This window comes from Cucumis sativus, chromosome 3 (genome assembly GCF_000004075.3).
Source record: "Cucumis sativus cultivar 9930 chromosome 3, Cucumber_9930_V3, whole genome shotgun sequence".
In the NCBI taxonomy this organism is placed as follows: domain Eukaryota; kingdom Viridiplantae; phylum Streptophyta; class Magnoliopsida; order Cucurbitales; family Cucurbitaceae; genus Cucumis; species Cucumis sativus.
The window spans coordinates 6,749,435-6,764,819 of NC_026657.2; the positions used below are offsets into that span (position 1 = coordinate 6,749,435).

Below are 15,385 nucleotides of genomic sequence, written 5' to 3' on the forward strand. Positions count from 1 at the left end.
TTGATCACAGAAGCATGTTTGCGTGTGGAATAGAATCTTAGGAGAAAGGCCAAAGGTTTTGCTCAAATTCTATTCTAATAAAATACGATTGATAATAATCATAGTCAAGCTGCTGACTTATCTTCCTAATATTATAATGATACCTACCTAACCCAGTTGTGTCCTTCATAAAGCTTATTGTGTTACCATCACTGGTAAATTTATTTTGTCCAATAAAGGAGCTGTCATGAGTTCTTCTCTCCCATGCCTGCATAAATTAAAGAGACAGTCTTGTTTTGATGTGTTTTGGGTTTTGCTTGTTCAAGTTTTAATTGGGTGTCTAAAGACTCTCAAAAGAAGGACTTTCGGTAATAGTAGGCCTGTTTCCTTTTCTAAACATGAGTAAAAAACAAAGTAGGTTTCAACTTATTTAAGAATCCAGGGCTGGATGAGTTGGAATGAATGCGTTTATGATGCAGATGCATTTCACAGAGTTGACTAACCTAGTTTCGTAAATAATTTAAAACTGCCTGTTGCTACTATTTTCTTCAACAAATAATAATATTTTTTAAACAAAAATTGTTCAACTTTTCAAAACCAAATCCCCCTAAAAAAGGTAACCAAAAAGTTAGATTGTAACATTGGTTACTTGTATAGTGATATGTATTTATTTTCATTTATGAGTAGACTTTAAAAATTAATGAAACCTTAAATACACATTCAGACATATGAATGAAGAGCAATTAAAGCTATGAGTAGAAGCTGGGGTTGGGTTGCATGAGAGGTGAGAAGAAACAATAATGAAGAAAGGGGGCAGTAGCCAGGTGGGTGCAGTGGCACATAATGTCATCAAAGGCAATAAATCAATCAAACTCTACCCCAGATACAAGCTACGCCAATTACTGATGCCTGCCAACAAATGCCAATCCTTTTTTTTTTTTTTTGTTTATATTTATATTCCTTTAATTGACAAAACCAACTTGGATAAGCCACGCGTGACGATATACTCAATGCGATTCCCTTATTTTACTACCAAAATCTCCTCCTCCCAGTCTCTTTCTCTCTCTCTGAAAATCTCTCTCCAGTATCTTCAATCACAGCATGGGTTTTTTCCCTTAAATCTAGCAGAGCTAATTGGAGTTTCTTCCAATGAATCATTTTTGAGATTCTTCTTCTTCCTGTTCTTTTGAGAAATGCAGGTGGGAATAGAAATTGAAGATGTGATGAAGGGGGAGGGAGAACAGAAGAAACAGAAGAACAGAAAGCTTAAGGCTGTGTGGGGATGTGTGGTATTAGTTTTGGTGAGTGTGTCAGGGGCGTTTTTAATGGGTTGGTGGGCAGTTCGATTCCATAGATCACAGAAGCAACAGTGGATGGTACCTTTTAGTCTCGTTTTGATGATTGCTCCCATCTTCGTTTTGATCTCTGTTTCCATCTCCAGTTTCTGCAATTCCATGGACAGAATTTCTTCTTTAGTTTCATCCTTGGATCACGATCGCCCACCTGAAATTAGATGATGATCAAGATTTACATATATATTTTTTTTCTTTTTGGGAAAATGGGGACACTGGGGGCTCCACCTCCACCAATTTCTAGGGAAGCTTGTCTGCTCTAAGGCCAGTTCTAGTAGATTTCAAAGGGACCCGCCTGCCCTAGTTGTCATCATTTGACCAAGATTTACATGTTACTACTATATAATGATAAGTCTTTTCTTCTTCTTCTTTTTCTTCTTCTTCTTCTTTTTCTTCTTCTTCTTCTTCGTCTTCTTCTTTTTTTATTTATGTATACGTGTGTGCAAATAAGGTCTTCGAACTCCGGATAGGAATTCCAAAGCAATAATAATTTGCCATCCACTAATAGACAACTTTTTATTCAGTTGCTTGCTAACTTTAAATCTAATTTTTTAAAATTTTGCTGACGAATTAATATCGCCCAGAAAGGGGCATGGTATAAACCATAAAATAACTCAAAAACTTTTACTTCCCCATGAGAAGAAAAAAAAGAGGATATTTTGAGGACTATTGAAAAAGGCTAATATATGTTTGGAAATATGAACCTTCAACTCAGTGCAAAACGACTAAAAACAAGAATAGCATAGCTTCTGGGGACTTTAGCTGTTCATTACATCTCTGAAAAAATATGAAATTTACAAATAGAAACGCCAAAAGAGGGTCATATATAAAACAAGGTTTCATGCGAGTTTGTTTACATAAAAGAACATAAAGAAACTAAGACAATATTTTACACACTGACTGGAGTACCGAGAAAAATGTGTCAAGACTCCATGCCAGAACGAATTGGGAATTCCAAGCCTCGAAGTGCAGGAATTTTCTCCAAATCCTCCTTCGAAAACAATGGGAAAAACCACAGTGCTGCCTTCGTCCCGAATACCTTAAGGAGGAAAGAACATGAGACACTACATAATTATAAGAACTAAACATGAGATTAGATTCTGTCATTGTGTAACAGACATTGAGAGTTAAATTTCCATGGGAGTGCAACAAATGTATTCAGAGACATTGAGTTCAAATATAATCCCCGAGTAACATCGCAGTCATTTTTCTTTCCCTCTTTTCGCAGGATAATACTAGTAATATTTTACATTAGGAATTCCCAATATCCAAAAATAAGTTTTTTTTCTCTTTCTATCACAAATCGATGCATCCTGATTCAACTAAGAGCATAAACTATGTTTCCCCAAATAATATAAAAGAGTATCAAAAACTACAAATAATTTTTTTTTCGCAACACATATAAGATGATTCTGCACAGAAAATGATTCATAATTCTACAGATGTGAGAAAACTATCTTACATTAATGAGAGGGAACAATTCAAGATGACAAATACAAAGTTGTATTACCTGCTCAAAATTTTTCTTCTTGCCTAGGTCATACATCCATTGAACTGCTCTTCTCTTCTCGTGAACCTGAAAGTGTAATAGTGAATGAGCACCTTTGCTAGTAAACAAGGAAAGACTAGCATAAATATGGCATGCATGTCTCAATAATTAATGACTGAATTAGGATAATGGTTTACTTAAATTTCACGCTACGGTGGTAAGATCGCACATTTGAAAGAATGTTTTACAGGGGTGGTTTTTATCTTATTTGTGAAGTGTGACCAATAATCCAATTCCGTTTCCACCAAGTACCAGATAGCTTGCACTGGTGGGAAAAAACTAACAGAATAATGAATTATAGAGGAATGAGTGAAGTTCAGGCAACAATCACCAGCCCGAGCCTGGAGGAAAGGAAATTGATAATCCAATCTGAAGCAGCAGAATTTAAGTGATGATGTAAAGTCAATACCTCAATTGATGTTGTGTTGCTCATCAGAAGAGATGCATGCATAACTACGAAACAAAGGAGACTGAGTGCAAAGGCTAAATTAAGAACTGCATCAAAGTATAGACACATAAAAATATTGATAAATCAACGGGTTAAGTTCAATTTTATAGAAATGTAAACTATAAACCAGCTCAGCTTCTTACCAAAAGCTAAAAAAAGGATAACAAGATTGGCAGGAGAACCAGAGTGACTCTTAGCTTCGTCAAAAAATTTGATAAAACTAGGCAGCAAAACAAGTGTATCCATTGTCGTCTCCAAGAATGTGTACAGCTTGGAAGGAAGAAGGGGCAAAGTAAGTTAAGAAAGAGATTTCACTCAGTTATACATGCATACATACACGTACATACATATATTTATAATTTTCTGTACTTCCTAATTGAAGCCAAGTTTTATACTAATCTAATAAAAATGAAATAAATATATTTTACTTAACGATAGGATAAAACAAACTGCAAGTATTTATAGCTTCTTGAAAAGGAAATCACAAAATAGGAGACAAATTAATTTCACGGTTTCACCAACTCGTTTCCTTTAAAAGATTATATCAATCTTCTTCATGCAAGCTTATGAAACAATAAATAACCATCTCTAAGAAGTTAAATACAGCATCAATAAACAATCTATCATAATGCCCAATGAAACTACTCTATATTTTTTGCCTGTTCGAACAAATCATAATAAGTTGAGTAGAATGGAAGAGAGAACAATAACTCTACTTCCATATTTACATGGATTTTCTACACTATAGAAAAGGGGAATAAAAAAGGCGACAATATTTCTCATAAAGACCGAAAACTCTCCTGCTAACAGCTAGGTGGTGGGTTGGGAATTTACCAAGAAAAGAAGAAAGAATTTGTAGTTGCGTGCTCCAACACAATTCACCACCCAAATACAATGATGATCCATCTTAAGAACACATCTTTGACCTACAGAAAATTATAGCAACATTTAAGTACCCTTAATAATTCCAGAGTACAAGATGTACAATAACTGTAAAAGTTAAAATTAAACGTAAACTAGCATCCAGAAATAAATTGAGATTAATAAATAAGAAAAACAAAGAATAATACGACTAATCACTCATTAGGTGCGACATAATTCAACCCTACTGCATAACTGGGGTGGTGTTAACAAGTAAAGAGATGCAGGAATAGAGTTGAAGTTAAGTAGCTTACAAACAGAGCAATGATGACAACGTGGTGGTTTTCCATTTTGGCATTGACGACAATAGGCTGTAGACCTTCTCCCAGCACCATCTAAAGAGGAATAAGTGGCATCCCCCGTTGGCCCATGTTCCGGCAATGACGAACTACCAGCCTCCATATTCTCTGCTTCACTTGCCAATACCCAATTTGCCGGTACAGAACCAGGATCTTCAAGGACTACCATAAAATAGCTCCATGACAAGAGTAAAAGCTGCAAAACAAGATGCAGTTATCACACATTTTATCTCTTGTCAAAGCTGCGCAGGTTTCATAGCATTGCTCCCATCAGTAGAAGCTCATTGTGCATCTAACTAAAAAACGTATGATCCCATTTGTAGAGCTCTATACCGATGTGAAAGCAAACAAATTCCAGCGTATTGAAAGTGACTCAACATTTTCGCAGAGAAATTACAATCAAATCACCTAGAACTATAGAACCACATTTTTAATTGATGCACAACTGAGTTCAACAAATGCGTACAGTTAAATTACTACAAATGAAAGTGAAAATTCAAGTTCAATAACCCAAAAATTCAAAAAGAATAGAATCAGCACCAGAACATGAAACAAAATGATGATGGAGAAGGCGAGGAAGGAGCGGAAGCCACCCATGAGTAATTTGGGTCCCCAGGTGAGGACAACAACCGCATCGTAGGACACTGCAACGATGGCAAAAACCAAGAGAATCATGAAGTAGCCAAGGAACTTGAGGCCGGAACAGAGCTTGAAAGGATTGATAAATTCCATTGTTTGATTGAATTGCCGAGCAAGACGAATGATAGGAAGAATTGGAGCAGATCTTCTGCTTCTTGGCGCGAAAAGTCGCTTCCAGATATCGGACGCCAGATTTAAGTTTCGTCGCTTGATTAGCAATAGCTTAGAACTTTCTCTGAAGGAAATAGAGAAAAAATGAAGTTCCGGCGAGATTCGCAGAGTTCCCACCAGCGGGAAGAGATTGAAGCCATCTTTTTAACTGTAGCGTGAAGCTGAAGAAGCTCATGAAATTAAATTTGGGGAAATGGAAATTAGCTAAAATATTATTTCCCACTCAAAATTCAACTTTCTTAACCCTAAAATTTTGAAAGTTTTCTATTACTATAATTTGTTTTTTTAAAAAAAACAAAAAAAAAAAAAAACAATGTTGTTCGTTTAATCTCAAACAATCCCTAGTAATTTGAATTCTTAATTTTATTTTGATTATTGTTAATATATATATATATTATGATTCCAAAATATAAAGGTAGGAAATGAGAAATTTTCATAAACTCTTTTTCCATATTTCTTTCAGTGATGTGCGTTAGAATTAGGTTCATTTTATACTTAGGTATGAAATTTATAGTATTATTAATCAATTAATTTTTAAAAAGTTAAATTTATTGAGTACTTATTAGAATTTGACTTTATAAGTTTTAACTCTCATAGGATAATTTTTTAATTAATTAATTAAGGGGAATACTTTTCCATTACTTTGGCAATTCAATCAGTAATCATAATGATCTTTACAATCACAAGAGAAGAAAGACTAAAATGTGGTTTCCAGTCTTCTTTCTCTAAAGCTCTAAAGCTCTAAAGCACTCGCGTGTTACAAACAACATTTGAATTTTGAAATTTATCCGATAATCAAACACTCGCATCTGTATTATTACAACTGTTTACACAAACAAGCCTAAGCAATATGTGGTGGACACTTAACACATACTTTTAGTAGTCAGTTCCCTCTTCTTTTCCTAATACTTACAACTCACAACTCCAAAACTTCTACTCTTCTTACTTGACTTACTCAGCTGAAATACGGGGTGCCTGCATATCTTCCTCACCCCTTTTCTCAAACTTAGCCAGTCACTTGTTTCATATCCACTTTGTTGTAATGCCCCGACTCCATATCGAACCGGAGTACTTCTTCCAGATGCAGAATGGTATTGCTCTTCTTCTTCTTCTTCTTCTTCTTCTTCTTCTTCCTCTTCTTCTTCTTTCTCTTCAAAACTTTCGAACTTTCCCCCCGAAGTGTAGTCAGCTCTATCGAAACTGGTACATTTCACGTCATCAATTGCAGAGCTAGGTGGTTGGTTGGCGGATTTGCCAATGGTTTTGTTTGAAGATTTCATATTGATCTTGGCGTTGGGAGAATCCAAGCATGATGGCTGCCTGGCCTCTGATTCTTCCCTTTCTTGGAGGATCTTAAGAATAAGGGTCTTTAACAAGTTCATTACTTGTACAGCATGAATTAGTGCAGTCAAAGGATCAGCCATCTGCATCAGATTCAGAGAACTGCTTTTTAGTTCATAAGAGCATTCATAGTTCATGATATTGCTATCCCAAAACACACACACACCTGAGTCATGTTCGGTGCAAAAACCATCGCAATGTTGCGTGCATTCATCTTGTTGTATTTTTCGTGCTGCACAACATCTGCCATTAAATTGATAGCCCAGTCAAGGATAGCAGCTTCCATGGGAGGGAGTAGTTTAACAAGTTGAGTGCAATCTTCCTCTGTGTTGCAATGCATCACTTGTTCTGGGGTTAGTGTATCAAGCACTCCTGTGGGAAGTTCTCTAAGCCATGCCTATACATGAGACAAAAACCAACTCTATTAAGATCATACAAAAAATGATAAGATCAAGAAGTAACTTACTTTGCAAGATCCACCTTTGGTAGTAAGCCTTAAAGAACAATTTTCTAAAATGGGACAATGGAAGGTTGGTTGATGGATACCAGTTAAAAGAATACCTTGATCAAGCCTGCTAAACAGTGAACATCAATGCCTCGTGGCACCACGCCACTGTTTAGTTCATTTCGGACAAACTCTTCCTGACTATTCTCAGCATTTATTCGAAATATTCCTTCTGCCTTCAATAGTGACAAAAAAGTAGTTATAGTTAAAATTTGGAATAGTGAAGTCAGCAAAAAGTAAGAGTCATGTAAATGTCTCAGCAAACTACATTATAGTAAACGTCGTACATACTTTTAGACCTCCCTCTGAATACAACCGCTTTTGCATCATAAGAAGGATTGTTGGCACACTATTTCCTCTATCATCAAAAGAACACTGCATTGACTTTGCAGAAACTCCAAAAACGCTAGCACTGGTTGACAAGAATGACATTAAGGAACATGGATAATTAGTTAGGATAGGGGAAGTAAAGAGATTTCAATCTGCATTTAGAGATGTTTAAAGTTCTACTAAGTTTGCCAACTCAAAGATAAATGTCAGGCAGTGTTCCAAAACATACGGTTATGTTTACACAAGTTGTACAACTTGACAGTATCAAAAATGTACATTAAAAAAATATATCAAGAGTTCAAGCCAATTTAACAAGTTCTGTTCATCCTCGAATGGAATCGAAAACACTCATCGACAGGTAACTGACAGACACCGACTCCCGCTCAAAACTCCTTCGTTCCTTATCAGGGAGGAAGGAGGAGGAGCTATAACAAACCACCAACATTAATAGCCAAATGCCCTTTCCCCAAATCTAACTACCAGTTTTCGATTTCCATTCCTGTTTAAAAATTTGCCTTTAAGTTCCCATAAACCAAAAAAGTATAGTATTTCTCCCCGCCTCCGTAAAGCAAAGGATTCTTTGGATGCAGGGTAAAAATTGAGATACAGAAAGAGAGAGAAAGAAACATAACACATGGACATTCCTTGTCCTGGTTATTGTGCTATAACTTATTTAACTAAAAGGTTGTGCAAAGCAGATTCTATGTTTAGCGAAAGGCATTCTAAAGCAACCGACCCTCTTTGGAACTTTGGAATGCCTTCCAAATATTTCCAGCCGTGGTCCCTCAAAAGCTGCAACTTCACTTCACATCTAGCTTTGAGATCGCACGTATTCCAAGAAACCTCAACAGACAGAGATACGACAGATGGTAAAAGTGAAAGGCTAAACATAAAATTCAAAGCTTCCAAATGGTTTCATTAGCAAGAAAAAGAACTACCAAACCACCATAACCGATTAGAATGAATAAACTATGAGTTCCCCTCTTGGATTTCAACGTTTTTGCCTTCAATTTATCTAAAATTTTCAGAACTCATTGAAACTAACCAATTCAAAGTTTAAGCCGCCAAAAAGAATCACCTGTTTCCAATTCAGTAACAACCCCATTTCCAAAAACAGTAACCCAAATTCTACGGATAGAAAAGTGCTCACCTGGCGCTTGGAACTCTGGTTGGCACCTCAGGTTCGAATTCTGTAGGCAAACCCAGAAACCCATTGAATCTATCAAAAGTAACATGAGAAACATGTCTCACATTCACAGGCGAGCTAATATCCATGGAAGAAACATCATCCGGTTCCACACTGCAAGTAACCAACGATTTCCTCAATGCCGTTACCAAAATGTCAAGTATGGGAAACTGATTCCCGTTATTACTCTGCCTCGTAGCTCCTTCCTGCTTCTCCTCATCACTATCACACACTGAATTTCTCAAAACCAAGCCAAACCCATTTTCATTTACCTTAATCCCAACCCCATCTCCATAATAATCGTCATCTTCTTCCTCTTCCTCTTCTTCTTCTTCCTCCTCATCATCACTGTCGTAATAAGAGCTCGGCGGCGGTGGCGGTGGCTTGAATTCCGAAACTCTGACGTGTCCGCACGATTTGGATCGAAATAAGCGAGTCATTGATGATTGTTGCAAGAAAACAAGTAAATAGATGGAAAAACAAATTGTGGGTTGTTTTTGTTTGTTGAGAAAAACAACACACACAGAGAGAAGAAAGAAGGGTTTGGTTTGGTTGGGAGTGAGAGGAAGAGGATGATGATGGATAAATGAATGAATGAATGAATGAACAAAAGATTTAATTGTGGGGGTGTGGGGGGGTGAGAGAGAGAGAGAAGAGGAGCAAATGAAAGATAAAGACTGATGGTTTGCAAATGAGTAATGAAATTTCTTTTATTGGGTTTTGTTTAAATTTTGTTGGTGCAGTTTGGTTGTGAATTGTTATACACAAGAGTGTGATTATGTTTTGGAAGCTTTATGAGTATACATTACAGAGTGGAAATGGAGGGGGCAGGGAAAGAAAATTAGCAGTATTTGGAATTGGGACCCTTTGCTTTGAATCATTGCATTTCATGTTCTTTTTTTTTTCTTTCTTTTTTTACATTTCTGATGCTATGGAATTCCAAGTACAAACCTGTTGGCTGTCTCATTAATGGCTTTCTACAATATCTAAGAAGATAACTACATTTGTATACCCACTCCAAAACACTATACTATTCCCTTTTTTCTTCTTTTGATCTTCAACCTTTTAATCCAAGGACAATGTGAGTATTAAGTACTTCAATTCTAAATTTCTTCTAATCTTAAACATCGATTTTGCAATCTTACAAAAAAAAAAAAGTAAAGTCTTGTTATCATCTATTAACTCCCACCATCAAATTTACTTGGTGGTTGATAAAAGTGAAAGGTAAATACTAATACACTCTCCAAAAATTCAATGTCTTAATAGTTTTTTTTCAGTCAAATATCTTTAACCAATTGAGTTGAGCATATTCCACAAACTCATAGCTCAACGTTAAGTAAAGTATTGATTTTACTACTCATTCAAGTTATTTAAACTAGATTGATTAACTAAGTCAAGTACAAATTGATACCAAACATATTTAGAATTTAACATCAAAGTTTAGAAAAAAGATATTGTTTAAACAAAAAAGAAAAGGAAAAATAGAGGGGGATCCCACAAATATTGAATTAAGATATTAGAAGGGGGAATTTTTCTCTTAGGGGATGAGACAGCAATGCATGAATTGTAAAAGAGGATTTGGATTTATTATGCATTAAGTGAATCTGAGTAAAGGTTTCATTGTTTTTGTAATTATATTTGGTTAGAGATTGTCACATGGCCACATGGGTTGTGGTCCTTTTGGACCCTTCCATTGTTCCCAGACCTCTAAACCCTAATTTCCAATGCCCTCTTTTCTATCCTAAAAATCAAATAACACTTTCAAATAAAAATAAAAATAAAAATTAATAAACCCCATAATTTCTCTATCTAAATTTGACCCCCACACACCTATATTTATTCGTCATTTCTTAACTAACTTTAATGTCATGTGTCAATTAACTTTCTTTTGATGGAATTTAAATTAGATATATGATTGATAATTGCTTGTCAACCCTTTCTTCTTTTTTTCTTTTGCATGCATGTATATAATTTTACCCTTTTGTTTGTACTACTCAAATTCCATTGCTTAAACATTAAAAGTAATTGAAATGTCTTAATTAACTTTTTCTTGCATAAACAGGGGGACCCTATTCTTACATTGGATTAATATTTTGAAATCTTATATACCTTTAATTTAAAATGGATAGTATCATATGCTCATATATAGAAATAAAGGGTTAGTTACCTAAATGCTTAATTAAATCCTTTTTAGGCTTAAGAGCCCAAAATGCAAACATGGATGTAAAAATACTTGTTTTTTCCTTTGGAGTTCGCAACAGCCATTTTTGCCCATTTTCCCTTTCTTGAAGAAAAAGGCAAAAACATATATTGTACTATTATGCAAGTATATAAAGTCAAAAATGTGTTTTTTTCTTAAAAAAGAAATAATAATAATAATAAAGATTTATAGTATAGAAATAACTTCAATCAAATAATAATACTAGATTTAACTATAAATGAGAGGTAAATCTAATTGAAGTTCAACTAATTAATTATAGTCCTATTAATTGAAACTAAATCATATGCCACATGGCATTCAGTTAGCTCCAATTGACTCACTAGTATGTCATCAACTAATATTCATTCGCAATTTAAATGTTATATTTTGTATATATATTCATTCTCAATTGAAATGTATTAGTTTTTTCATTTTAAATTTTGAAAACATATTGCTTAATGTATTTTTATTGTATACAAAAATATTGTCATATTTAGTCAAATTGATAAGTTTAATATTAAAATACTAAATTTAAGATTTATTAAAATGATAAGAATCAAAACTATATTTAAAATATAGAGTTTTTACAATTAAATTATACGATGGAGATTGAGAGAGAAGTACAACACAAATATAAACTTTTAATTTAATCTTTTTTCTGGAAATAAAATTAAATATAAAAAATAATAAATTTGACAAAATATTTACAACATATAGCAAAATTTTTAAATTCTATCAATAATAGATATTGATAACCACTAGTATGTTCTATCACTAGATAGACATTGATAGAAGTTCATCAATAGTTATAACTGATAGAATTCAAAATTTTGCTAGGGTTTGTAGATATTTTAATTTATTTTGTTATTTTTAAAAATACTCATTGTATATATATATACAACTATTTACATTTTATGACATAATTCACTAAATATAAATACTCATCACACTTGTTTATCTAGGAGTTTTACAAAAATAGTAAAAAAAGAATTCATGTCCCAACATTTTATAAATTTGTAAAAATAACAGAATTAAAAATGATGAGTGCATGATAGTCTACCGTCTATAACATTAATTTTGCCATATTCATGTTATGAAAAAATATATATATTATATAATGAGCTTTTTATTTTTAATGTTTTCATCACTTAATGGAATTGTCCTATTTATTTTCTCATTTTTGACTATTTTCCTATGTGGGGATTAATAATAATAATTATAATAGGAAGTGGGAAGTGGGAAGTGGGAAGTGATTGAGGGAATGAGAATAGTGGGGGCAGCGGGCAGAGTAGCAATTTTTCTTTGTTTAAAAAGAGGGGCAGATTGAGAATTAGTAGAGACATAACATTAAATATAGAAATGATATTGACACGTGAACCCCGCCGGAAGTGTCACGAAATACGGTTACCTCTCACTCTCACTCCTCTCCTCCTCCGCCACCGCATGATGTTGATCACACGCTCTCTTCTTCCCACGTGGTCCCTCTTAATTTCCTTTCTCTCTTTCTTTTCCCATTTTAATTTTCTAAATTTACTTTCTCTATTTTTAACCTCAAATCCCAAAAATAACCCTTCAAATCAAAATAGGTTTAACAGTAATCTTACTTTAATATTAGTTTACCGTGTAATTTTATTGATTATCACCTTTCTCTCTATCAATAATATTAATAGAGGAAGGTAATTTTTATTATCTTCAAAGTAAATATATATATATACACTTGTGACAGAGATGTGTGGAAGTTAATCATGCCACAATATATTAATTGTAGGTAATAGCTAGCTTTTTTAAACATAATCTTAAGTTTATTATTATTTTAGTTACTACTACTATAGCCTTTAAATCATTATTGGATTATGTTTTTGATAATATTATGAGAATCCTATGTAAGGAAATGTTGAATTCACAGTAAAAAGCATAATATGTTCAATCATATTTGTAACTCAAAGCTTCTTTCAATTGAACTCTCAAAATATTTATAAATATTTGTTTAAATACTACGTAGAAGATTGATAATATAAAATATTGTTTATTTAATTGGCTCCAAATGTAGTTAATTATTCTTTAGTTTTATTATATATTATGCAGAAGATTTTGAAATTTGGACTTATGACTCAACCAAATTAAAGTTATTTATGGAGCAATATGTTTTATTTTGTTTATAATGTGTATAAAGGTTGATATAGTTTTATTATTACTGTGTAAAGATGAATTGGTGAGAGTGCAAAAGTGTCTTTAATGCAATGATGATAAATTCCGATGGGTAAGGAAAGTGTTTGTACATTTATGATGATAAAAATAAGGGATGAGGAATTTAATCTTATAAAGAATGTTTGTCAACAAGTATGATATAGAAATTGCTCCAAATATATGAACTCAACCATTTGATTGAATGTGTACCTCAGATAAATACAATAATATTATATCTTGATTTATTATATACTTTTTTAAATTGTTTTGAAAAATATGATTCTCTACAAAACTTGTCACCATAAGTTAAATATCAAAATTACAACTCTAATTGTTGTGTTGCTAGCCCCAGAAAAAATATTACAATAGGGAAAGACAGAATTTTAGAAAATCACCCAATTTGAAGTTTCTATATATTTCATTTGGGAAGAAAGAAACAAATTCTAAAACCCTTGAAAACAACAAATCACAGTTTTATTTTATTTTATTTTTAATTTCGTTAGTATAACAATACAACAATACATCATAGTTGTTTTGATAATGATATCACATTAAAATAAAAATGATACATCATATTGCCAAGTGTTTGTCCTTTGCTTTGCTACATCGACCCAATTTTTAGCTTCCTCCAATATGTCTTCTTCAAACCTCAGGTTGCATTATATTTAAATAATAATTAAAATTTTCAAAGTTTTAGACTAAAATCCATGTGGTCGATCTTATATTATATTTTAAATTAAATATCGTACACTAGTTTATGTGCGACAATATTATTGTCCTAGGTATGCATTATTATATATCCTCACATTAATATCTATTCATATTTAATCAAAGTTTCAAGTTCGTGATCTATATATTTATATATGAAAATTATGCTTTCAAGAATCATTTATTGGCAGTCTTGTTTTATATGGATGTGTGTAATAATATTTGATAAATTATCAAGATTTGTGTGGTAAATATAATATATAGTATATAGAATAATTTAAACCATAAACCACAGAACATTCACGTTAAAATGTCTTTATAATAATTATATGGTTGAGTTGTGGTGATAATATTTAGACATAAATCCTTTCTACTATTAGTTATATTTGAAAGAAAGTGGATTCCCCTCTAATTAAGAAATTATGGCTCTACATTTATATATCCGATCATCTATTTTCTTATTTAGCTAATATGATTTATGAATTCTCTTTTTGTTATATTGAATTCTTGAAGTTATATTATTGGAAGTTAATTATAAGATTGAAAAATTCAATGAAATAATGATGTGATTTGGTTGCAAATCTCTTGAATAAATATATAAGTTGACACCACAACTCTTCTCATTAAAGTTGTTAAATGTTAGTGAAAACCTAACCACCAATTGGTTTGGTCATGAACAATGATTTTCTTCCTAATTAGGTAAAATAATAAAACGTGATTATCTTTTTAATTAATAAACATAATGTGATAATTAAACTTATAAGATATGTTGTTAATATTTGTTATAACGTGTATATGTCCAAATTTCTTTGAATATTTACTCATAGACAATTAACTATTTAATTATTTGTTGATGTGTGTAGTATGGATCTTCTTGCACATGTTCAATGTTATTAGTTGTTATCCCATAATCTTCGACCAATTTTTTTTTGTTTAGTAGTCTCGTTTCTTTTCTTTTTGTCTCGAGATGAGCCTCTTCCTACATCAATGTTTATAGCTCCAAAAGGAATGTGAGAGCTTAACCAATCAATTGTGCTTGTATATAAAAATAACATCACAATATAAAATGAAAGAAAATATGGTTTGGTCAAGTTGGTGAACATCATGTTAATTTGTACGTAGTAATAATAATGATAGGAGTGGTATTTTACAAGAACTTTGACTTCGAATCGAGATGTTTAATTTCTAATTACTATATATTCACCAACTTTGGTTATATTAATAATAATAATAATAATAATATACCCTTTACGACCCTTTAATATAAAGTTGTTGGGGGGAATATTGATATATTAATTTGTAATTTAAAGCATATAATAAAATAGTCAAATGCTTGGTTTCAAAGCATGCATGTGGGAAGGTAAAATACAACATGCCATTCCATGCACAAGAAACAAGAAATCTTTTTGACATTATTTCATACACATATTATTATTCGTTCTTAATGTAATTATCATCTTTTCTTTTTGGGTTTTCTTTCCAGTTTAGTTTACTTTAAAGCTACTCCAAGAACTTTAATTTATTGCATTTTCAGATATATATATATGGTGGAATGGTTAGATCAAAGACA

At 32.6% G+C, this 15,385-nt stretch overlaps 2 protein-coding genes across 3 annotated transcripts; both read right to left on the reverse strand.

Annotated features, from left to right (window-relative positions):
• Positions 1 to 624: 624 nt before the first annotated feature.
• Positions 625 to 5,557, reverse strand: LOC101204021 (probable protein S-acyltransferase 12). 2 transcript variants are annotated; one of them, XM_031883128.1, is made up of 8 exons: positions 5,089 to 5,557; positions 4,504 to 4,744; positions 4,163 to 4,254; positions 3,472 to 3,598; positions 3,290 to 3,375; positions 2,842 to 2,907; positions 2,241 to 2,370; positions 625 to 1,482 (listed from the first exon to the last, which is right to left on the reverse strand). In XM_031883128.1, exons 1-7 carry the CDS (start codon positions 5,278 to 5,280, stop codon positions 2,254 to 2,256), a joined length of 921 nt encoding a protein of 306 aa, XP_031738988.1. In that variant the 5' UTR covers positions 5,281 to 5,557; the 3' UTR covers positions 625 to 1,482; positions 2,241 to 2,253. The 2 variants fall into 2 exon arrangements, with proteins under 2 accessions (XP_031738988.1, XP_004133790.1); XM_004133742.3 differs by lacking the exon at positions 625 to 1,482 and having other exon boundaries at positions 2,019 to 2,370.
• Positions 5,558 to 5,972: 415 nt separating this feature from the next.
• Positions 5,973 to 9,478, reverse strand: LOC101203614 (rho GTPase-activating protein 5). The gene is made up of 5 exons (XM_031883116.1): positions 8,685 to 9,478; positions 7,496 to 7,616; positions 7,261 to 7,380; positions 6,866 to 7,096; positions 5,973 to 6,782 (listed from the first exon to the last, which is right to left on the reverse strand). Exons 1-5 carry the CDS (start codon positions 9,158 to 9,160, stop codon positions 6,261 to 6,263), a joined length of 1,470 nt encoding a protein of 489 aa, XP_031738976.1. The 5' UTR covers positions 9,161 to 9,478; the 3' UTR covers positions 5,973 to 6,260.
• Between the last annotated feature and the right edge of the window lie 5,907 nt (positions 9,479 to 15,385).

Coding starts and splice junctions, on each gene's coding strand:
- LOC101204021 (XM_031883128.1), bottom strand. CDS start 5,280: ATGGAATTTATCAATCCTTTCAAGCTCTGTTCCGGCCTCAAGTTCCTT. Junction 4,745..5,088: donor TCATTTTGTTTCATGTTCTG/GTGCTGATTCTA, acceptor CTTGTTTTGCAG/CTTTTACTCTTGTCATGGAG. Junction 3,376..3,471: donor TATCCTTTTTTTAGCTTTTG/GTAAGAAGCTGA, acceptor ACTTTGATGCAG/TTCTTAATTTAGCCTTTGCA.
- LOC101203614 (XM_031883116.1), bottom strand. CDS start 9,160: ATGACTCGCTTATTTCGATCCAAATCGTGCGGACACGTCAGAGTTTCG. Junction 7,617..8,684: donor ACCAGAGTTCCAAGCGCCAG/GTGAGCACTTTT, acceptor CTTGTCAACCAG/TGCTAGCGTTTTTGGAGTTT. Junction 6,783..6,865: donor TTGCACCGAACATGACTCAG/GTGTGTGTGTGT, acceptor AATCTGATGCAG/ATGGCTGATCCTTTGACTGC.